The sequence below is a fragment of the Hyla sarda genome, chromosome 11, assembly GCF_029499605.1.
Source record: "Hyla sarda isolate aHylSar1 chromosome 11, aHylSar1.hap1, whole genome shotgun sequence".
NCBI classification, from domain to species: Eukaryota; Metazoa; Chordata; class Amphibia; order Anura; family Hylidae; genus Hyla; species Hyla sarda.
In genome coordinates this window covers 34,571,489-34,593,148 of record NC_079199.1, presented here as the reverse complement: position 1 = coordinate 34,593,148, position 21,660 = coordinate 34,571,489, and the positions used below count along the sequence as shown (strand labels likewise).

Genomic DNA, 21,660 nt, shown 5'->3' with positions numbered 1-21,660 from the left:
GAGGAAATAAATGGAGGGCAGCACCTCGCGTAATTCTGTGGGCTTGGTGTGTCCCAGGTGCCCCAAGTTGTACGTTGCTCACCTTGGGCAAACCTTGGTTTTATGCGCGTAACCCCTTGGCTTAGGGGTAGCAAAGTGGAGGTCCTCGGCTGCAGCTTGCAGAGTCGACCGGGCTCTTTTAAGGAGTCAGTAAAGTTCAGACGTGGGTAAAACAGAAAAAAAGACTTGCAGTGGCGCTGCCTTGGAGGTTGAAGAATCGAAGACAGATGCAGTAGGTATCAAGCAACATGTATTTTATTCATTCATGTGGAGCAAAACGCGTTTCAAGGATATATTCCTTCTTTTTCAATTGCATAATGATAGTGAGCAAACAGTGATTTTATATACACAGAGGTGGATGGCGCCAAAAAACGTCTGGCGGGGCTTAGGGGTAAAGTGTGGGCGGTGACCAGTGTCACTAACATCGAAATCTATTGGTCTAAAGCTCTCTCACTGAATAATTATCAGCCTTTGGCATATGTGAAAACACGATCTTGTTACTATTTGTTATATTCTCTCAACTGTATTTTACTGTATTTTCCAGTGACACTGGTCCCACACTTTACCCCTAAGCCCCGCCAGATGTTTTTTGGTGCCATCCACCTCTGTGTATGTAAACTTACTGTTTGCTCACTATCATTATGCAATTGAAAAAGAGGGAATATACCCTTGAAACGCGTTTTGCTCCACATGTATGAATAAAATACATGTTGCTTGATACCTACTGCATCCGTCTTCGAATCTTCAACCTCCAAGGCAGCGCCACTGCAAGTCTTTTTTCTGTTTTACCCACGTCTGTTAGTAACCAAGCCAATTTGGGCCTTACTGCCCAAACAGTTTTTCTCTTTTTCCATTTTTTTTTACCGCTGCATTCCAAGAGCCATAACTCTTCATATGAGGGCTTGTTTTTTGTGGGACAATTTTGGGGTTCGTATAATGTGTTGATTAAAGTAGATAATTTTTGGTGTGGAAATAATGAAGAAAATGTTATTTTGTTTTAAATTTATGCTATTTACCATATGGTTAAAATAGTACAATAACAGTGATACCAAATATATATTTTTTAAGTTTTGGTTGTTTGATTAGGTAGAAACACATTTTATATAAACAAAAAATGTCTTATGCCAAAATTAAGATTTTTTTTTAAGGCCAATTTTAGGGCACATACATGGCCAAGAAGAAAAGAGTAGACAATTAGGTTTGTGGGAACGAAGGGATGTTTTACCAATCAGTTTAAAGGTGTACTTCAGTTGAAAACAATTATTTTTCATATCAACTGGCTCCAGAAAGTTAAACAGATTTGTAAATTATTTCTATTAAAAAATCTTAACCCTTCCAGTACCTATTAGCTGCTGTATGCTCCAGAGGAAGTTTTCTTCTCTGTCTCACCACAGTGCTCTCTGCTGCCACCTCTGTCCGTGTCAGGAACTGTGCAGAGTAGGATCAAATACCCATAGCAAACCTCTCCTGCCTCGGACAGTTCCTGACAGAGAAAGGTGGCAGCAGAGAAAATAACCACACAACTTTCTCTGTAGTATACAGCAACTGATAAGTACTGGAAGCATTTAGATTTTTTTAATAGAGATAATTTACAAATCTGTTTAAAGGACATCTGCAGCGTAATTAACACTTATCCCCTATGCCGTGGCTATCCCGTGCAGGGGGCGTGCCAGCCGCAGCATGACATTGCGGCCGGCACGCCTCCTCCATACATCTCTATGGGAGAGGCGGGGAGGCAGTGTTCCTGCCTCCCCTTCTCCCCCATAGAACTGTATTGGAACGGGGAGGAGACGGGGCGTCACCGTTGACCTCTAGGTCGATGCTATGCGCCTTCAGCGCTCACTATGAGCGCTAATGGCGGTGCCCCGTTAGGGAGATCGAGGGGGGTCCCAGCGGTCGGACCCCCCGCGATTGAACACTTATCCCCTATCTTGTAGATAGGGGATAAGTGTATATTGTGCTGCAGTTGTCCTTTAACTTTCTGACACCAGTTGATTTGAAAAAAAAAAAAAAGTTAATAGTTTTCCACCGGAATACCCTCCTGGCATCTCCTGGCATCCTGGAAGTTGTAGTTTTGCAACAGCTGGTGGAACAAAAGTTGGGAAACACTGTTATAGACCATTTAATTTGAGGAATTTGTAAGGATCTGAACTCACAGAACTCTTCTCTGCCGCCTTCTAACCTTTCGTTGGTGACATTCCCCTTTATAAGCTCAGTGATGTTTCCCTGTCTGATGCAGTAGATACAGCTCGCTTAGTTAAACATACTGTTACTTTGGTAAAACTGTGATTGTACATAAAGGGAGCCCAGATGGATAAGTACACACACCATTAGATTACACGTTCCCTTCTTCCTCCCTCCCTACTCCACTTACAACATTTACTTTCTACTTACATTATATAACAATTAGGTCCCTAAACAAATTCGTAGTATTTGCCAAAAAAATAAATAAATGTCGAAGAGATCGTCTCATTTGACTAAGAATTACCGGATATTTGATAAGCTTGTTTAAAAATGGAAGTATCCAAATATAATGGTAAACATCTCCTCTTCCACATGGACTGAGGGAGGATTTTCCTCGCTGGCTTACACAGCGGGTGATAATATTTGTGAATGTAATGTAACTGCTCTGAACCTTCACTGTGCAAATATTGAAATCTATTGCAAGTCAAAGAAAGGGGAAGAAATCTGGGATGATGTTGTCGTATTTGCATTGTCCTCATTAGCTTGATTATGTTTAGTTGTGTTGCTTTGTGTGCCGTGCGGTTAGTTAACCCTTATTCTGTATTAAAAACTGTTACTTTTGTGTAATGGAACCCTGACTATTCTTAAGACTGTAAATAGTTCAAGCAGCTCTTGGCTTTAGTGAATTTGACTAAAGGTTATATCTGTGCTGGAAGTGCTGCAGGTTCCATTGAAAATGCTGGGAAAAATAGTACAGATAAGGTCTGGTCACCTGGATTGTCCAGGTAGGAAATCCAAAGGATAGGGGATAAGATGTCTGATCGCGGGGGTCCCGCCGCTGGGGTCCCCCTTGATCTTCCACACCAGACCCCGTTAGAATCAGCCCCTGGAGCGTGCTCGCTCCAGGTCTGATTACTAGTGATCGCAGGGACGGAGCATTGTGATGTCACGGCTCCGCCCCCGTGTGACGTCACGCCCCGCCCCCTCAATGCAAGCCTATGGAGGGGGCGTGTCCTAACAGGGTGCAGCGTGGAAGATCTCGGGGGTCCCCAGCAGCGGGACCCCCGCGATCAGGCATCTTATCCCCGGACCTTTGGATAGGGCATAAGATGTCTAAGCGCCGGAGTACCCCTTTAAATTGAATAATAATGAAATAAGTATCTGATTTGTCGAAGTTCAGCCACGAGGACTCCTATTGCTCATAAGAGTAGGTGCTAAGTTGTTTTATTTAGGCTAACCCCTTTACCTGTTTCTAACTCTTACATATCCCAATACAGTATGGTGCAAGATGAGAAAAAAATTAATAAATAATTGAGTAATTAATGTACACATTCAATGACTATAATCTGACTGTCATCCATTGGCTGGTAATTGGCCATAGTATGAGTATTTTTTAAATTCGAATTATGACTATTGTAAAATTTATTGCAATTAAAAAAAAAAAGTATGGTTCTGGTAACATCACATTTTTATTCAACGTTTGGCGTCTTGTCTCCTGGTAGAGCACTTGGCATGCACTCAAAACATTTCTTCCTTTTGGCCTCAATTTTATGCCTAGAATGGTAGCCTACACTATTCCTTACATAAATATCCAAAGTACATAAATGTTCTATAAATATTATACATTCCTGATATTAACAATAGTAAATTATAATAGACTTCACTAATGTGATAACTTTTTTAAATTTAAATAATTTTTATTTCAGTACATTTCTACCAACAAATACAAAAACATCTATTCATATCATTAATTTGGAAATAACCCACCCTTTCAACCCCCACCCCATATATCTTTCAAAGGGGGGAAATAAATTACTTGGTTATATGAAGGTTTAGTATGAGCCAATGTAACCTTAGGAAGTGTGATAAGTTTGACATTGGTATGACATTTTTTCTGTAACATATTAGGGTCCTAAAATAATATAATTTTTTTCCCTTACAGTACTAGTAAGAGAAGTGTACAGCGCACAGCGTGAAAGAGATGAAGCAATAATGGCGCGGCTTAGACTGGCGAATGAAGAGAGGGACGAAGCTCTTCTCCGTGTCCAGCAGCTCCAGCAGTACATCCAACAGTAAGATCAGTAGTTGATGTAAATTTATATAAAAGCTCTAGTTGCTTTTCTTACTTCTAACTCTATGGAGGACAGGAAACAAGCAAATTGCCAGAGTGTCTTGTTCCATCTCTTTTTGATGCTCTTACTTAGTTCTGCCATCTGAGATACTTTAGATAGCCTAGTCATCTGATGTCCTTTCTGGGCAACCACCATCTTTGTACATATGTGAGTATTGTTGTCATATGAAGTTTTGTCCATACAATGCAGTGCCCCTCCTTGCTTTACAGGCCTGTAAAAGGCTTCTAGTAGGTATTGGGTGCCTAGAGAAGAGTCGCAGTAGATTATAAGTAGACTCTATTTTAGGTGGACTTATATCAGGTGACCACAGATGTGTGTTGGATTAGGGTTTTTTCCTGGATTAACTAATGCTAAGGAGCATTTAGAGTCAAACACTCCATTGTTCAGAATAAAATATAGAAAGATCAGTTGCACTCACCCGTTAAATCTTGCAAAATGTATTTATTGAAGCGTGTTCAGGACATGTAGACAGAACGAAAGTTCTTGCGGGAGCAGGAGAGCTGTAGAAACGCAGCTACAGGTGAGGGAGCATACCACTGGCTGCAACTAGTTTCGCGTCTGGAATGACGCTTCTTCCTGCCAAACTCCAAGGAGCTTTGGCCAGAAGAAGCGTCATTCCAGATGTTTTTAGTAGTGTAGCAAACTAAGCTATTCAAAACTTCAGGATCCCTCCCCTAAAAAATGCATCCACATAACATTTGTAACAGGTATCCATTTAAGGGGAACCTGTCATCAGAATTTACCCTATAAAATAATTGGCAACAGGTTAAATAGGGTAAAGTCAGCTTGCTTACCATGTCTAGAAGTCTTCACGGCCGGCAGCAGTTCTGGAGAAAAAAAAGTTTTAAAGTTGTCCCACTCGGTATGTAAATTAAGTGCACCGCCCTGCGACAAAATCTCACACAGGCCGAGATTCAGCACTATCCCCTGTGAATCAAGAAATAGCCGTTTTGCAAAAGGAAATCAGCAGCGTTATGGTAATCTCACAACATTTAGCCCCAAGACAAGCATGGATCCTTCCTAAGCATGTCAATTACTGTTTGGCAGGGGCTAGTGCTGGCAGGTACTAAAATCTCCTTATGGTGGATAACCCCTTTAAGGGAGCTGAGTGGTAATGTTGGTGGTGCCAGGGCTGTCAGTCACCTCGAAGTGGGCATGTATACAGCCTGGAAAGCAGTGGGACTATTTTCTACATATTTACTATTTATTTTCTCCAGAATCGCTCCTGGCCATGAAGACTTCCAGATATGGTAAACCAACTACATTTATCTTATACAACCTGTTGCCAACAGTTATATAGGGTAAACTCTGATGGCAGGTTCCCTTGGGAAGCTCCAGTGACATCATGTCAATTATGGACACTATCACTAGAGCTTCCTAAGGCAGAGATGCAGAGGCCTCCTTCCTCTTATTTATCATTTACCATATATGAACAATTATACCATCAGAGGTCCTGGGTGGGCTTCCTTCTGGGAGTAGCTAATTCACCTACTACAAACGAAGACTGCAGCACTCCAGTAGGTAAAGGTGAATGAGGCTTATTGACCCAACATCAAGGAACAACGTTTCAACTACCCAATTGCAGTCTTTCTCAAGCTCAGCTACTATACGCCTCCACAGTGGGATATGTGGCAGCCTTTCATCTAATATATATGGCAGTAGTCCTCCCAGGCACAAATTATAGTGAATGCCTGATATCGCAGCCCACTTAATCACCTACTTATAATGCCTGGCATGGCAGGTACAGCCGCATCTATAGACCTTGCTATATGAGCATGTGTACAGCATTAGTCAATCAGTGCGTTCAGGTTAGCCCTTTAGTTTCTCACACTTAAAGCTATGTAAAACTAAATTAATATATTGCCATTCCCACTTGCACCCCCTCTATTCTGTGATGTCCTCAGACAGAGTACATGGGACTCCTAGCAGGACTTAAAATTAATGAAACAAAACAGATAAATCCTAAATTACAGATAAATCCTAAATCCTAAATTATAAATATATCCCTAAAAAAATTCCTGCTACAATAATAATACAAAACTTGTATATAATCAATAAAGTTTTATTAACTCACAATTTTAACATACTCATAATATCCATAAAAAACACATATACAGCAGATAAATTAAAAACACATAGTGATGGGGGAAACATGAGGAACCCATAAATTCATGATATCAACACCCAGAAATTGCACTTGACCCTTGATATGTAAATAATAATCTACACAATATTGCACTGATGTATATATCAAATTAAAAAACCTGCTGCAGCTTGCAAGAGAACTGCAGCTTGGAAGATTTATCTTTCAGCAGGACCACAACCCACAAATACTGTATAAAGCCAAAGCTACACATCTTAATAACAATGTCAGTATATCAATCTAGTTTAGAATCTGTGGCTTTACTAGTAAAAAGTTGTTCACACACAATAGTTTAAAGGGGTTATCCAGGAAAAAACTTTTTTTTATATATCAACTGGCCCCAGAAAGTTAAACAGATTTGTAAATTACGTCTATTAAAAAATCTTAATCCTTTCAGTACTTATGAGCTTCTGAAGTTTAGGTTGTTCTTTTCTGTCTAAGTAATCTCTGATGACACGTGTCTCGGGAACCGCCCAGTTTAGAAGAGGTTTGCTATGGGAATTTGCTTCTAAACTGGGCGTTTCCCGAGACACGTGTCATCAGAGATTACTTAGACAGAAAAGAACAACCTTAACTTCAGAAGCTCATAAGTACTGAAAGGATTAAGATTTTTTAATAGAAGTAATTTACAAATCTGTTTAACTTTCTGGAACCAGTTGATATATAAAAAAAGTTTTTTCCTGGAATACCCCTTTAATGCAGTGAACTCTTTACCAGGAATAGGGGACTGGGCACCTCAGTGCTCAGGATTGGGTTGAGTCTTATCAATAAGACATTTGTTATATATGATATACCTCACAAGGTTTACTGCAGGGGGAAAGCTTTACTTTTCTTACAGTCCCAGTGGCTAAATCATATTTACAGGCATATGATGTGAGTTTGAGTTTTTTAACTCTCTAAATCACTTGCTTTTCTTGTTTTGGCATGAAGATACCCAATGCTTTGTTCATACATGTAGGTCTATAAAAGCATATGGAAATATTGATGCAGACTTACTGACATGTCCCAGACAGACTAAAAAATACACACATTTACCACCACTGACATTGTCAGATAAACATTCATATGCCGGCCATGAAAGATTGACAGCGCAGGAGACCAAGAAGATCACACACAAACAAATACCATGACAGCAGCAGTATAGCGGTGTGTAGCAATCCATACGCTGGTCATTGCAACCCAATATCATACTGACAAGGCAATCTTTTGTTGACGATTCCTAGTCTATAAAATTGATTCACAGTTAAAATATTTGGGTATATTCATACCATTTGTTAACAGTCAATATAATCCGGAACATGAGTTTTTCGTAAATAGTCACTAACCTTTCGAATCAACTTTGCATGAATTAAGTAGATATAAGAATCTTTGTAATATATTTTATTAGAGAAAGATGAAGTGTCCGGATACATGCAGCCCATAGCAGTCCATTGAGAGGAGAGGAGTGAGACACGGGCAAGGAGACACATAGACACATAGAGAAGATTCTGACAACAAGTTTGTCTCCTTTCTCACCCTCTGTTAGTCCAGATAAAATTTGGTACTGCGGACTGGTTAGTAATGTGGTGCTCAGTGCTAGTACTGATTTATCCAAGATAGTATAATTCTGGTAAACAACAGAATGTCCATCAGCAATGCTGGTCAGCACTGGAGATGGATGCTCTGTCATACCTTCTATACCCTCATTCTCCTTTCCACAGATCTAGTTCTACAATCCATAGTGGTCTATATGTTCTTAGGGGAACTTTACTAAACTTTTCTAATATTTACTTATATAATTGAATACTAGATAATAATCTTGTGGACTGGTACTGGTGTCCACTCCCTAGTATAAACAACTCCCAAAGAGCATAAGGAAAATAGTAGGGGGGAGAAAATATTGAAGTGCTAATAAAACATAGCTTTTAATGTATAGATTAAAACACACTGATTAAACAAAGTGATGTATAAATAAGTGATAGGGCAAGAATGTCAGCCCTGTAACTAAAGATAGACACAAACAAGGCTGTTAAAATTGCATATGTAGAGATTGCCCCACAGATGCAAGAGCCTAATTAAATTGTATGCTGGTAATGAATAATGAAATAGAATTACTAGCTCTGCCCAACGCGTTTCAGCACATTGTTACATGTGACCTCATCAGGGGCTGACAGGCATAAAGAAATACAGTCATTCCATATAGTAATTAACATCAGGGGTAGCTGATACAGTAGCGACCCCTGATAAGAGCGTGCTGGATGTCATGCACTAGTACTCTATACAGCATATAGATGACAGGACCCGGACGCAACAGTTATGGCATCTATCTGGGATAAATCCTGACGATGTGTGTATAACCCGCAGTGGCGGGGAGCCAAGCGTACAAGCCGGCTGCTAGCACACATGTCCAATGCTGGGAAATAAAATTCTAAGAAAATTATCTTGTTTTAGGTCGGCCCTACTTCAGGTAAAAGACAGGATAAAAAAAATCTACATATAACAATTGTGAATACAATAATACAACAAGAGACATGAAATGTAAAGCTGTCCCTATATTGAGACTATACGAGTGAAAAAAAGGCTTTAGAGAGCAAGAAATAATTTACTTTTGGTTCAGGTTGAATGTAGGTTGGTTGGTGCCCTGTGCAGTATTTATATATATATATATATATATATATATATATATATATATATATATATATACCATATAATATTAGTGTTATTCAGTGTCATTCCTGTGACCTAGGAATGCTGTAGGATGCCAAAGCCATCTTTATCAATGGCGCCCCCCTAAGTAATTATAGGTCATGTGCTGTACATCGTTGCCACCTTTAAAGGGGTTTACGGTAACTTGAAATTTAAAACTATTCTCTACCCACAGGATATCTAGCTGATTGTTGGGGAGCCAACCACTGGGTGTCCTACGAGTTCATAGAGTGGCACTGTCCATGTTCAGCACTTGGTGGGCTATTGTCCTTTGTTTTTGTGATTAGGTGGGGTCCCAGTGGTCTGATCTCCATGGATCAGCTAGTTATTTTGTATCCAATGGAAAAGGCACCATTTTTTACTCTTAGGGTATTTTTTTTAAACTTACCCTGCACGCAGTCCAAATCTACATTACAAACTGTATGCATCTGTATTAATCTAATGAATGATGAATTGTCACCTTACTGATTGTATAGAACATTTTTGCTTACAATCTACCGGTATCTATTCCCAGCCTTTGAAGTGTTTCCCAGCCTTTGGCTGTCCGGGCATGCTGGGAGTTGTAGTTTTGCAAAAGCTGGAGGCACCCTGCTTGGGAAACACTGATGTAGAAAATGAGCAGTAGTACTTTCTAGTATAGTGGTCTCCAAACTGTAGACCTCCAGATGTTGCAAAACTAAGGGCATGCTGAGAGTTGTAGTCTTGCAACAACTGGAGGTCCGCCATTTGGAGCCCACTGTCCTAGGGGTGATGTTATGTGAAGAAGCTGCCTGCATTAAAAATCCTTGAATTTGACTTCTTCATGAGGCATAAATATACCGACCAAGCAAAAAAAAATCTGCAAACTTTATTGTCTTCTTAAATCCTGGAAGTTTCATCAGTCATGTGACTAAGGACAGAATGAAGTGCGTAATATTTCTGAGGATCAGTGCGGTGCTTTATATAGATCATTCCCTGATTCTTCTGTATGGCAGGAATATAAAAAAAAGGAAGGAAGTGAAAACCCTAATTAAAAGAGAAACGATCAATAAAAACATGTGAAGAGCCTGCTTTACTAAACCTCCTCAGCACATATGAAGAACTGATCCCTGTAGCCATATATTGCGGTAAACATTAATAAGTTAACAGGCTGCAGCCGAGGAGAGATGAGCTCGGCATTATTGAAAGATACAGCAGAACAGCTGGCGCCGTAATGCGTCGGGAGTGCAGGGCGTCCCCTGAAGACACTCACAGCGAAATTACTTCAACTCCTAAAGATTTGGAAAGAGAATTCATTTTGCTTCGGAATTGAGGAGCAAGTCTTTGGCCACTTAGCGCTTCTCCCTCTCTCTCCTCTTCACGACTTCTCATTGTCTTTCTCTCTCTTGTCTCTTGTCTAGGATGGAAGATATTAACCCTAAAGAAAGTGACATGGTAAGCGCTCTCCCAGAGAGATTTCCCACTCCTTTTTTGCCTTTTCTGGATGAGGCCCCTGTTTGAGTGACATAGAATGTGGGAGGCCCAGGATCCCCCAGTCTACTCTGGGGGAATATACTTTTTCAAATAAAATATGAATGAGAAGTAAATTTGTCATGTAATTTTTGGGGGTTATACTGTTAGTGCATCAAAATATTTTTAGGGGTTTTCTAACTGAAAATGCATATCTGATAATATCCTTCCATGGAAGCCACTTTGTTCATAGTGTTGTATTGTATACATTTCATTTACCAGTGTAAAATGACTACTGTTAGGTCAGGTCCACATCACGATTTGTGCCTCCGAGGCACGGATATGTTGGGAAACCGTCAAAATGGCACGCTGTTGTATCCATCGTTGGACAGGCACGGGCCCCATTCGTTTCAGATGCCTGAATGTAGTCACTAGCCAATTTCTTAGGTTTTATCTCGAGGTAAAAAGTGCTGCAAACCATACTTCTCAGTCTGAGCCAAAACTTTTATACACTCAGAAGATGACCCAAAGGTAGCTACTTTCTGACTATGTTTGTGCGATTAAAATGAATGGGGCCTGTACTGGTTCCAAAATGAATACATGGGCATGTCATTTTTACAGTTTCTTACCTTATCCCATTGATGGCTATTGTCACAGCTGTAGTAATTTAGTAGTACAGCTCCCAGCATGCAGTTGACACATACAGTGAAATCTCTTTGAGAAGACCAACCAAAATTGCATTGAAAAGTGGTCTTTAGGGGCAATCTTTTCAGGTTACACAGGTCAATATGCAGAATATATGGAGAAAATCCTTCACAAAATCTGTTGTGTATAAGGTCGGGGTCTTCTAAAAGAGGTTGTCTTCGACACAGTTTAAGCACATGTTTAGTACTATGGAATGCCTACAATTCTACTGTGCATGCACATTTTAATTAGTCATATGAATATACTGTGTGGTTCCATGGTGCTATAATGTGACACCCAGTAGGAAGCATCTATTGACTCAATGGCCGCCAGTCAACCACGACACTGAAGAGGCCACCATTACATGAAGCACTAACTTGATCATACAGCAGCAGTGGTTTAAACTGGTTTAAAAAAAATAGTGTTGTAAAAAAATTTTTATAGTGCTAGGGCCGCAGTAAAATAGAAAAAAAAAAACTATACTAACCTACAACCGGTCTCTCTAGCTCCAATTATTATTTTTCTGTTTCCATTGCTGCTCATCAATTCTTCCTGCTTTCAAGATGAGAACTCAGAGCAGGACCTTCCCGCTCAGCCAATCACTGACCAAAATTCTGCAGCCAGAGATTGTCTAAGTAGGCAGGTATTGCACTGTGAGCTTGTCTCTCAAGTAGGTTGAACAGACAAGTGGCAGGGGACCCGAATAAGTATGGGGGAGGGGTGGTAAGTATAGTTTTTTTCTATTTTCCCACGGCCCTAGCATTTTTTTTTATAATTTTTTATACAACACTGGAATACCTCTTTAAGACCACTGTCTTAAACGCCAGTCTTAGTAAAATCCCCCAATATGTCTCATATGATTCAGTCTCGAGCTACAAACAATACAATGTTTTTAAAAACTGACCACAAGTAGAGATCTAGAATATACAGAAGAGCTGAAGCACAAAGTATATTAGAAAGTTGCATAACTTTTATTTCCAGAAAACACTCCTTTTTCTCTATCGGCTCCATTGGGGGACACAGACCGTGGGTGTATGCTGCTGTCTCTAGGAGGTGTGACACTATGGTAATAAAAAAGTCGGCTCCTCCCAGCAGGATACAACCGCCTTCAGGCTCTGAGCTAATCGGTTTAAGCTTATTGTCTGAAGGAGGTGGACATGGTCTGGATTTCTCCAGACCAGGTCTTCTGATTTTTTGTTTTCCTAGTATAGGGACATGTGCATTTTTTATTCCTTTTTCTTTTCTGTTTTCAGGTGGGGACTCAGGGACTCCGGTTCCCTGTTTCCCCATTGTGAGTAAGGGGGCACAGACATTGCGTATATGCGCTGTTCACCCCCCCTCGCCAACGGTCAGCGCCTGGGTTGGTACCTCATGGGTCCGGGTCCCCCTATTTCCCTGCTCGCCTCGCTCGCGCATAGCAGCCAGGCGTGATGCAGGTAACTAAAGCTGACTGAAGACTTCACTAAAGACTCCAATATGGGGCACTTCACTTTATGTGTGTGTGTGTTTGGTGCAACTACATCCACAGCGCCTTATATGCGGCTGTCAGCCGCGGTGCTGTTTCGGGCCGGGCGCTCTCAGTGGCGGCTTGCTTTCGCTTTGCCGGCAGCACCTTATTGGCGGCTGACAGCCGCAGCGCTGCTACGAACCGGGCGCTTCAGCGCCGTCTTAATTTCACTTTTGCTGGCAGTCTCTGCTGGCGCTTAGACCGCCCGCTCTATTCCCACGAGCGCATATATGCGGCTGACATGTATGCTCGGGACAAGGAGCGGGCGCAATGAAAGTTCTTCTCGGCCGGTCTGTAGCTCCGCCCAGGCTGGGAGCTCTCAGAGGCGTGAAGTAGCCTCCAATCAGCGCAGTGGGCGCGATTATCAGTGAGAAGGAGTCAGTTAGTTAGTGCCTTGCTTCAGGCACGCCCCCCTCTTCCTATTGGCTGGCCTGTTCATTCACTCTAGCTGCACGGAGCAAGTTCTCCTCACTGCAGCTGACAAGGGACACAGACTAGGGTGAGAAAGTTCCTGTCTCTTTTTCCCACATTATGTCCGTTCCCAGAGCTGTTCCTCCCTCTAAACAGAAACCTGGAACTTCCGTGACTTACTATCTCTGTAAGCACTGTGGTACCAAGATGTCTGGCTCTGCTGAGCCCACTTGCCCGGCCTGCTCCACTGCTACCCCAGACCCTCTGGTACCCCCTGATGCCCTTTCGTTCCCGGTGGGTTCAGCCGCTCCACCAGCCTGGGTTTCTTCCCTGACCCAGTATATGGCTGACTTGACCCAAGTCTCCCGTTCGGTGGCTGAGGCCTCCCGGAAAGTGGTGTCCGCCTTGAAAGGGTCTTCCCTGCGCAGGACCTCTGAGAGGGCCCGCTCCTCGTCTCCACATACTTCACGCTCTCACAAGCGTACTAGGGGTGCCTCGTCTGACTCTTCCATTGAGTCTTCAGATAGACGTGAGCGTTCCCCTTGTGGGTCCCGCGATGAGTTCACCATTGCAATTGAGTCCGAGCGGCTCTGGCATGGCAGAGCAGCGACTCCGAGAACGTCCTCTGGAGGAGCGACATTTGTGCCCAGATGACAGGGGGGGCCCTGTCATCTGGGCACAAACGTCGCTCCTCCAGAGGACGTTCTTGGAGTCGCCGCTCTGCCACGCCAGAGCCGCGTACCCGGTCAGGGTCGCCCCCCTCCAGGACTGCCTCTACTCATTCACATTCCCCTGGTGGACGAGGCTTCCGAGTCAGCATCTGACCTCAGAGGACCGCTCGGACTCAATTGCAACGGTGAACTCATTGGTGACAGCCATAAGAGACACCTTTCACTTGGAGGACCAAGGATCTTCTGATGTCAATCCAGGAGTATCCTTTCATCGTGCTAAGCCAGCACCTCAAAGGTTCAGCTCTCACGCTGACTTTGACGACATTCTGGAATCTGCATGGAAACATCCAGACAAGAGGTTCCCAGGAATCAAGACAATTCAAGAACGTTATCCATTTGACAAGGACTTTGTCACTAAGGTGGTTTCCCCTCCCTCAGTGGATCTACCAATCTCCCGGATCTCTAAGGCGACTACACTGCCTCTGGCAGATGCTGCTGTCTTCAAGGATCCCACGGACAAGAAGGTAGAATCCTTAGCAAAGTTTGCTTCTAAAGCAGCTGGCTCTTCTCTTCTTCCCATCTTCGCCTCGGCATGGGTGTCCAAGGCCCTGTCGGAGTGGTGTCAAAAGCTCCATCAGGATATCTTAGCGGGATCCCCCCCCCCCCCAGAGGATCTATCTGCTCTGGCTCTCCAATGCTCTGAAGCTGGGGATTTTCTGTGCGCAGCTTCCATGCAGTCAGCCCGTTGTTCTGCTTTTACTGTGAGTCACCTAGCGGCTCTCTGCTGCTCTATGTGGCTTAAAGCTTGGAACGCGGATGCCGCTTCCAAAAGGTTTTTCACTGAGCTTCCCTTTACGGGTGGCCGTCTTTTTGACAAACGCCTTGATGACATTATCTCTGAGGCAACGGGAGGTAAGAGTTCCTTGTTACCTCAAATAAGGCTCGCCCTACTTCTCAAAGGAAGTCCTTTTCCTTTTGGTCCTTTCGGACCTCTGGCTGCAGCAAAGGGTCCCGGCAGGCGCCCTTGCGGGACAAGAAGGCTCCCTCGATCCGGGCACTCCTGTCTTGGAAGTCGGACTCCAACCGGTCTGGCCGTTTTGCGCCCAAATCAGGCAACCGCAAACCCACTTCTGCATGAAGTGAGGCCCCCACCCGCGGTTTCTTCTCGGGTGGGAGGTCATCTCTTGCTTTTTGGAGACTTCTGGACCTCACACATTCAGGACTCTTGGGTCAGGGACGTGGTGTCCAACGGTTACCGAATCTAATTCGCCTCCCTTCCGAGGGATCGCTTTTTTCGATCCCGGGCCCCCCGGTCTCCTCCTCTGGCGAAGCAATTTCGAGCGGCTCTCCAGTCTCTGCTTCTCCAGGGGGTTATCATTCCCGTTCCTCCAGGGGAACGTTTTCGGGGTTTCTATTCAAATCTTTTTGTGGTCCCCAAGAAGGACGGTTCTGTGCAACCAATCCTAGACCTCAAGCGTCTCACCTTCTCATCCGCCACTTCCGAATGGAATCTCTCCGTTCGGTGGTGGCGTCTCTGGAACAAGGGGAGTTCCTTTCATCGGTGGACATCAAGGATGCCTACCTCCATGTGCCAATATTTCCAGGCCATCATCGGTACCTCCGCTTTGCTGTTCCGGAGGGGCACTTTCAATTTGTAGCCCTCCCCTTCGGTCTAGCCACGGCTCCTCGGGTCTTTACAACGATCCTTGCGCCAGTGATGGGCCTGTTACGGCCGAGGGGAATCTCGGTGATACCCTATCTGGACGACCTTCTCATCAAGGCTCCAACCAGAGCCCGCCAGTCCTCCGTCCTACCCAGTCTCTAACCTTCCTGGGACTTCGATTCGACACGGCCTCTGCCCGAATTTGTCTTCCGCCGGACAAACGTCTGACGCTCCGGTCGGGGGTCCGCTCCCTTCGGATGGTGGCAACTATGGAGGCCATACCCTTTGCCCAGTTTCATTACCGCCCCCTTCAACTGGCGATTCTCACTCGATGGAACAGGTCTCCTCTGTCCCTCGATCGTCAGATTGTTCTCCCTCGCAGGGTCTGTCAGTCTCTGCTCTGGTGGCTCCGCTCCCCCTTTCGTCTCCAAGGGCGGTCGTTTCTTCCCCTTCACTGGCAGGTTGTTACAATGGATGCCAGCCTGTCGGGCTGGGGCGGCGTGTTCAGGGATTGGACGGTTCAGGGACTCTGGTCTCCCCAGGAGACCTTTCTTCCGATAAACATATTGGAATTACAGGCGATTCTTCTATGTCTCCTTCATTGGGAGTCCCGTCTTCAGTCCTGTCCTGTCCGCATCCAGTCGGACAACGCCACGGCCGTGGCGTACATAAATCGACAGGGCGGCACTCGCAGCTCGGCAGCCATGGCCGAGGTGACCAAGATTCTCACCTGGGCGGAGAGCAAGGTTCCGGCCATTTTGGCGATTCACATTCCGGGAGTGCTCAACTGGGAAGCGGACTTTCTCAGTCGGTCCTCACCCGACCCCGGCGAGCCCTGCGACCTCTGGGACATTCCGGACGTGGACCCTCAGGCTCTGGATGTGGACGCCCTAGTGATTCCTTGGGCGGGGTTTGCCCTACCCTATCTGTTCCCTCCTCTTCCTCTCCTTCCTAGGGTGCTGAGGAAGCTCAAGGCAGAGGACGTCCCCGCCATTCTGGTAGCTCCAGATTGGCCCCGAAGATCGTGGTACGCCAATGTAGTCAGGCTCCTGGACGACGCTCCACTGCGCATTCCGCTCCGCCCAGACCTGCTCTCTCAGGGTCCTCTTTGCCACCCCAATTTACAGTCGCTGCATTTGACGGCGTGACGGTTGAGACCGCGGTTTTGAGGGCCCGTGGGTTCTCTTCCCATGTCATTCACACCATGCTCAAGGCTCGTAAGCCCTCCTCCGCAAGAATTTACCACCGTACTTGGCGGTCTTATTTTCGTTGGTGTGAAGCTCAGGACTTCTCCCCGGTAACCTTCTCGGTTCACCGTCTTCTCTCCTTTTTGCAGTCGGGGTTGGAACTGGGGTTGTCTCTCAGTTCACTTAAAGGTCAGGTTTCGGCCCTTGCTGTTCTTTTCCAGCGGCCCCTGGCTTCTAATTCTCATGTCCGGACCTTCCTTCAAGGAGTGGTGCACGCTGTTCCTCCTTATCGGTCACCCTCTCCCCCTTGGGACTTGAATTTGGTTCTGAGTGCCCTCCAGGGTGCACCCTTTGAGCCCCTTAGAGAGGTGTCTCTCCGCCTCCTTTCTTGGAAAGTGGCATTTCTTGTTGCTATCACCTCCATCCAGAGGGTGTCTGAATTGGCAGCTCTTTCCTGCCGTTCTCCGTTCCTGGTGATCCACCAGGACAAGGTTGTTTTCCAGCCAGATCCTTCCTTTTTGCCTAAGGTGGTCTCGGCCTTTCATCTCAATGAGGACATTGTCCTCCCGTCCTTTTGTCCTGCTCCTTCTCATCCTAAGGAGCGCTTACTACACAAGCTGGATGTAGTTCGGGCTGTTCGGTCTTATCTCTCCATCACTTCTTTGTTTCGTCAGTGTGATTCCTTTTTAGTCCTTACGGAAGGTTGTTGCAAGGGACAACCTGCTTTCAAGGCCACCATTTCTCGGTGGATTCGGGCCGCCATTTTGGAAGCCTATCACTGTAAGGGGAAGATTCCTCCTTTCAGGGTTGTGGCTCATTCTACCCGTTCTGTTGGGGCATCCTGGGCTCTCCAGAATAGAGCTTCGGCCTCGCAGATATGCAAGGCGACTACCTGGTCGTCTTTGCACACTTTCTCAAGGTTTTACAGAGTTCATACTTTCGCATCGGCTGATGCTAGTCTGGGTCGTAAAATGTTGCAGGCGGCAGTGGATCGGCCGTCTCCCTTACTGCTTATCTGCCCACCCAAGGGACGGCTTTGGTACTTCCCACGGTCTGTGTCCCCCAATGGAGCCGATAGAGAAAAGGAGATTTTTGTTTGCTTAGCGTAAAATCTCTTTCTCGAAGGATCCATTGGGGGACACAGCTCCCGCCCTTTTTGGGATTTTCCTTTGGTTCTCTGTCCGAGGGTGTGTTCAGTTATGTTTTTTCTTCTGGTTCTCTGACAGTTTTGGGTTTTACGTTGACCTGTTGGTCTCCTCCTATTGCTCTTGAACTTAAACTGATTAGCTCAGAGCCTGAAGGTGGGTATATCCTGCTGGGAGGAGCCGACTTTTATTACCATAGTGTCACACCTCCTAGAGACAGTAGCATACACCCACGGTCTGTGTCCCCCCAATGGATCCTTCCAGAAAGAGATTTTACGGTAAGTAAACAAAAATCTCCTTATCCTATTACTTAATTCTGACAAACTTGATAACACATCCCTAGAAGTCCTTGATGCCTTCATTATTAAGACATGACAACATGAATCTCTAATACACAATTTATTGACTGGAATCAAAGAACCTGTACAAGCTCCTGTTTTATGCTTGGTTATGGTGCATGCTCATCACAGGGGAGATATGTATATTTAATCCAATAAAAAAAGAGAAATATAAAGGCACTCACCATGCCTTGGTGCAGAAACAACAATCTATTATTGTGGTGTAGAGAAAACAGACTTAAAAGCAGGGGAGTTCAAGACGCTGTTAGCATGGATAGGTTACAGCCGTTTCATACACTAAGTTTAGGAAACAGTAATAACCTACCCATGCTAACGGCATCCTGAACTCTACTGCTTTTAAGTCCACTTACCTAGCGCCACAATAAAAGATTTTTGTTACTTTATCAGGACGTGGTGACTGCCTTCATATTTCTATTATTTCATATTATTCATTTTTCATATTTTTTCACTGAATTAAAGACTTCTGAATTGAGCACCCCTACGGGATACAGGAATTATTGTTTGGTGAGAACAGTGATTGTGAAAATTGTCCCAGATGTCTAGGATTGTATAATGGTGCATGTAGTGCAGAGTGCTGTTGCTTGTGAAGCTTTATGTTTATTTAACTTTTAGTGTTTTCTGCAGACCTTACAAGAACTGCTGGATAAACTGGATGAAGCAGAAGATGGCGCAGACATTGTGCAAAACGGGGATCTTATTTTAGATCATATTAAGAGAAGTCAGGAGAGAAGAGAGCAAATCACTGCTGAGGAAATGGGTGCCGTCATAATAGAACGGGACACAGCCCGGGCCCAGGTAAGAGGTCACATTGAATTCAGTCGGTCCTCATTTATGACTTTTCTGCAAGATATTTTGTCTATATCAGTGTTTCCCAACCAGGGTTCCCCCTGACTCTCCGAGTATGCTGGGAGTTGTAGTTTTGGAACAGCTAGAGGCACCCTGGTTGGGAAACACTGGGGTATGTTAACAAGATCTTTTACCTTTTGATGAGAATCTATCTCAGTGAATTAGTTGAGAGGAATCATGAAACTGTCCTCACAGCCTCTGTTTTATAGTCGTCACGTGATTCCTTTCAGCCAATCAGCCAAGTTGGATATAGGTATAACTAGACAGATTTGTCGTTCAGTAGCATGTTGGCTCTATATAAATAAATTGTCATTATTATGATTAGTATTATTATAGAAAGTCTGGTTAAAACCATTGCCTGTTATTTAATTAAAATTATGTTAAACATTAATTTTTTTTTTAGAAATGTGGGTGTTTTTTTTCTCATTTTCCATGTTACTATTTGTATTTTGAAATAATTTGGAAAATCCTGCAATTTTTACTCTGACCACTAAGCCTAATAAAAAACTGAGACTTCCTGTTCTGCAGAGATTGTCATCCTTATCCTCACAGACAGGATTACAATGAAAGGTGACAACAGTATATAGATAATAGGTGATGGTCACAGCCCACTATCATCATTGGACCCAGGCGGCACCTTCACAGTCGACAAATCGCTGCTTGCGTAATTTTCATGGTGTATATTCACACGTACAGGATCTGCTGCATATTTTTGCTGCATATTTTGTGCAGCTGAATTTGCTACCCATTAACTTCAATGGGTAGAAAAGTCAGCTGAAGAAAATATGGAACAAAAATATCCAGCAGATCCTGTACGTGTGAACGTACCCATACAGTGTATCAGTGGTGGCATGCCTCTATGTTGATGTGACATGATTGGGGCAGATCTCCAGCCTCTGCACTTAATATGACAAGAATATTAAAATTAGACCTAACTGTCTGAAGATGCTCCAAATTCATCACAATGGCTCATGCTGTATGATCAATTTTGTGGATTTTGACACACTTACATGTTATACTTCTCCTGCAGTCATGCCCCCTTTCCTTCTAAGTCATGCCCCCTTTCCTTCTAAGTCATGCCCCCTTTCCTTCTAAGTCATGCCCCCTTTCCTTCTAAGTCATGCCCCCTTTCCTTCTAAGTCATGCCCCCTTTCCTTCTAAGTCATGCCCCCTTTCCTTCTAAGTCATGCCCCCTTTCCTTCTAAGTCATGCCCCCTTTCCTTCTAAGTCAGGCCCCCTTTCCTTCTAAGTCAGGCCCCCTTTCCTTCTAAGTCAGGCCCCCTTTCCTTCTAAGTCAGGCCCCCTTTCCTTCTAAATCAGGCCCCCTTTCCTTCTAAGTCAGGCCCCCTTTCCTTCTAAGTCAGGCCCCCTTTCCTTCTAAGTCAGGCCCCCTTTCCTTCTAAGTCAGGCCCCCTTTCCTTCTAAGTCAGGCCCCCTTTCCTTCTAAGTCAGGCCCCCTTTCCTTCTAAGTCTGGCCCCCTTTCCTTCTAAGTCAGGCCCCCTTTCCTTCTAAGTCAGGCCCCCTTTCCTTCTAAGTCAGGCCCCCTTTCCTTCTAAGTCAGGCCCCCTTTCCTTCTAAGTCAGGCCCCCTTTCCTTCTAAGTCAGGCCCCCTTTCCTTCTAAGTCAGGCCCCCTTTCCTTCTAAGTCAGGCCCCCTTTCCTTCTAAGTCAGGCCCCCTTTCCTTCTAAGTCAGGCCCCCTTTCCTTCTAAGTCAGGCCCCCTTTCCTTCTAAGTCAGGCCCCCTTTCCTTCTAAGTCAGGCCCCCTTTCCTTCTAAGTCAGGCCCCCTTTCCTTCTAAGTCAGGCCCCCTTTCCTTCTAAGTCAGGCCTCCTTTCCTTCTAAGTCAGGCCCCCTTTCCTTCTAAGTCAGGCCCCCTTTCCTTCTAAGTCAGGCCCCCTTTCCTTCTAAGTCAGGCCCCCTTTCCTTCTAAGTCTGGCCCCCTTTCCTTCTAAGTCTGGCCCCCTTTCCTTCTAAGTCTGGCCCCCTTTCCTTCTAAGTCTGGCCCCCTTTCCTTCTAAGTCTGGCCCCCTTTCCTTCTAAGTCTGGCCCCCTTTCCTTCTAAGTCTGGCCCCCTTTCCTTCTAAGTCTGGCCCCCTTTCCTTCTAAGTCTGGCCCCCTTTCCTTCTAAGTCTGGCCCCCTTTCCTTCTAAGTCAGGCCCCCTTTCCTTCTAAGTCAGGCCCCCTTTCCTTCTAACTCAGGCCCCCTTTCCTTCTAACTCAGGCCCCCTTTCCTTCTAACTCAGGCCCCCGTTCCTTCTAACTCAGGCCCCCGTTCCTTCTAACTCAGGCCCCCGTTCCTTCTAAGTCAGGCCCCCGTTCCTTCTAAGTCAGGCCCCCGTTCCTTCTAAGTCATACCGCCTTGTATAATGAGGCACACTATGAAATGCTTAAGGTATGTAGACTAGTTGTTAGTGCAAATCCCGCCCTGTTGTGTTTAGGATAGAATATTACTTAAAATGTAAATTTATACTCCTTGACGTTTATTAAATTATGTTGTAGAAGGAAAAATTTTCTACCGAGTAGAAGCTACCACATGACAATTCCAGAGAAAAAAGTGGATTTGCCAGTGTCACGG

The 21,660-nt window shown here is 44.6% G+C and overlaps 1 protein-coding gene across 5 annotated transcripts in view; it reads left to right on the top strand.

Annotated features, from left to right (window-relative positions):
- The window catches only part of MIPOL1 (mirror-image polydactyly 1), a 339,635-nt gene that overhangs the window by 142,943 nt on the left and 175,032 nt on the right, over positions 1-21,660 (top strand). For all 5 annotated transcript variants that reach the window (XM_056545248.1, XM_056545244.1, XM_056545246.1 and 2 more), the window contains 3 exons: positions 4,166-4,295; positions 10,563-10,596; positions 18,863-19,033. In XM_056545248.1, the coding sequence (XP_056401223.1) occupies positions 4,166-4,295; positions 10,563-10,596; positions 18,863-19,033 (335 nt within the window). The remainder of the gene's footprint in view (positions 1-4,165; positions 4,296-10,562; positions 10,597-18,862; positions 19,034-21,660) is intronic.